The 2080-nt window shown below is 52.5% G+C and overlaps 1 protein-coding gene across 1 annotated transcript; it reads left to right on the top strand.

The window, feature by feature from the left end:
* Positions 1–304: 304 nt before the first annotated feature.
* Positions 305–1072, top strand: MAA_08054 (Protein kinase-like protein; the record flags this gene model as incomplete). The annotated part of the gene is made up of 1 exon (XM_007826052.1): positions 305–1072. One exon carries the CDS (start codon positions 305–307, stop codon positions 1070–1072), a length of 768 nt encoding a protein of 255 aa, XP_007824243.1.
* Positions 1073–2080: the final 1008 nt, after the last annotated feature.

Genomic DNA, 2080 nt, shown 5'->3' on the forward strand with positions numbered 1-2080 from the left:
TTCCGCTGTGACGTTCAACAGTAACCACGTGATCGCCAATGTGTATAATTAGGCAGCCTCAATCTCTCACGGTGGTCAGGTTTTCCTGCCGCTCACCGCTTCATCACTCTCCCTCCAAAAACCGCAACTACTCCTCGTCGGCTAGAACCATTTTCGAGTGCGGTCGTTGGGTTTATAAAAGCCATCAGACGTTTCTCGCTAAAGCCATACCTGTTCATCTACCTCTCGTCACTCTTCGGGAAGGACGGCCGCGCTCCTGGCTTATAGATCCTTCAATTGCTTTTTGCCCCTCGCACGTACCAAAATGGTGTCCAACCAAGACATGAACAAGCACCGTGAGCCAGGTTGCACTGGAATTACTCCAGATAAAAAATACTACGAGGTAGGAAATTCGTTCATCAAGCGAACCCTTCGGCGGCACGAGTGGATGACAACGGCGGCCAACTGGACGCCATCCGCCTCCCTGCCTCAGCGATGGAAGACGGACGCCGCGATCCTACTATACCTCCGGGAGAAGACAAACATCCCGCTCCCGCGGCTGCAGCACACCTTTGAGGACGACGGGGCCTTCTACTTCAGTACCGAACTCGTGCCGGGGGTCAACATGTCCCAGCTCTCTGAAGAGCAGAAGGAGCTCGTCGGCAAGGAGCTGCTTGAGCACATGGCTACGCTCAAGTCGCTCCGATCCGACACCCCCGGGGTGCCAGGTCAGACGCTGCTATGTGCTCCCAATCGGATCCACAGCCGGTTCTGGAAGCACCACAGTTGCTGGCAGCCGAAGCCCGGTATGGACAAGGGGAGCTACGTTTTCTGTCACAACGATCTGGGCCAGCACAACGTCATTGTCGACCCCGAGACACTCAAAATCAACGCCATCATTGACTGGGAGTATGGCGGCTTCTGGCCCGAGTGGTTTGAGCAGCCGTATTGGAAGCGAAAAGGACCCAGCGCTCCGTGTGGGGATGAGGAGGATGATAAGGAGCGGTGTCGCGAGTGGCTCTTGGGTCACTGTGTCGAAGTAGAGATGCAGCACCTGCCATCGCTGAAGGAAAAACTGGGGGAGCAGTTGTAGTTCTCACCCAATGGAAGAGGGGCAGCGGTTCAGGACTAGGGAAGTTGAAAGGAAGACGCAGTTTTATTTTGTCCAGGATGGCTACTTATTTGGCTATTTAATTTTAATAAGCATGCACCGTCGCCTTGGCCTTCCTTTCTCAACAGCGCCATCGCAGAGCTAAGCCGCTTTACCCTTTTTTTTGCTACATATTATGTCAAATTGGTGCTATAAAGAGTAAATGCTCGAGTCAAGCGTTCTCATACCTGGCGCAAGTGGGACAATCCTCTTTCGACTGAGTCGATGATATATCTGTGCCACAACCACCAGGGCATTTCACGACCTCGCTCGGCATGATTGTCGTTCTTATTGGGGTCTCCTCATATTTTATCGGAACTCAGCAGGCCTTCTTGATGAGGGAACTGAAGGGAGAGTCACACCTTGTAATATGGTCTGTTTCTCTGGAGTATAAGAGTTGCTAGCTCAGGGACTTGGAATTGGAAGCTGGAAGAAAAAGAGAGAGAAGGAACAGCGTATAAAGGAAAAGGAAATGGCCGGACGGCTTTTGTACTCGTCTAGCCCTCGATGACCCATATTCGCATCAAGAGAATGCTTCAGATGTCAAAAGGAACTCTTCCTTTGCTGTCAAGCTATCATATTGTGTAGTGTTTCGGGCGAGGGAGATGTGACGCCTACCAGTCGCTAATGCACAAGTCTCTCAGCGATTAGGAGCGAAGTTCAGTCTGGGGTGCCTGAGTTAGCCCAAACAAGTTGAGGCTGCCGAATCCGCAGCCCAATTGTTCACCCCGCATGTAGCTTACCATGGCCTGGCCTATTAAGAAGGGCCGCCCTACATCTTGCTGCCTTGGATGACCAGACCCTTTGAGAGCAACCTCACCGAGCAGGGCGCACATTTGACAGCTCAACTACATGCTTCACATCGTCTTCTGCACGATACATCTCTTTTGCGCTCTCCGACCACCACCCACCGGCTCGGCGTCGTAAGTCCAGGTGAGGCACTCGCACTTC

Source organism: Metarhizium robertsii (genome assembly GCF_000187425.2).
Source record: "Metarhizium robertsii ARSEF 23 chromosome Unknown MAA_Scf_4, whole genome shotgun sequence".
Lineage (NCBI taxonomy): Eukaryota > Fungi > Ascomycota > Sordariomycetes > Hypocreales > Clavicipitaceae > Metarhizium > Metarhizium robertsii.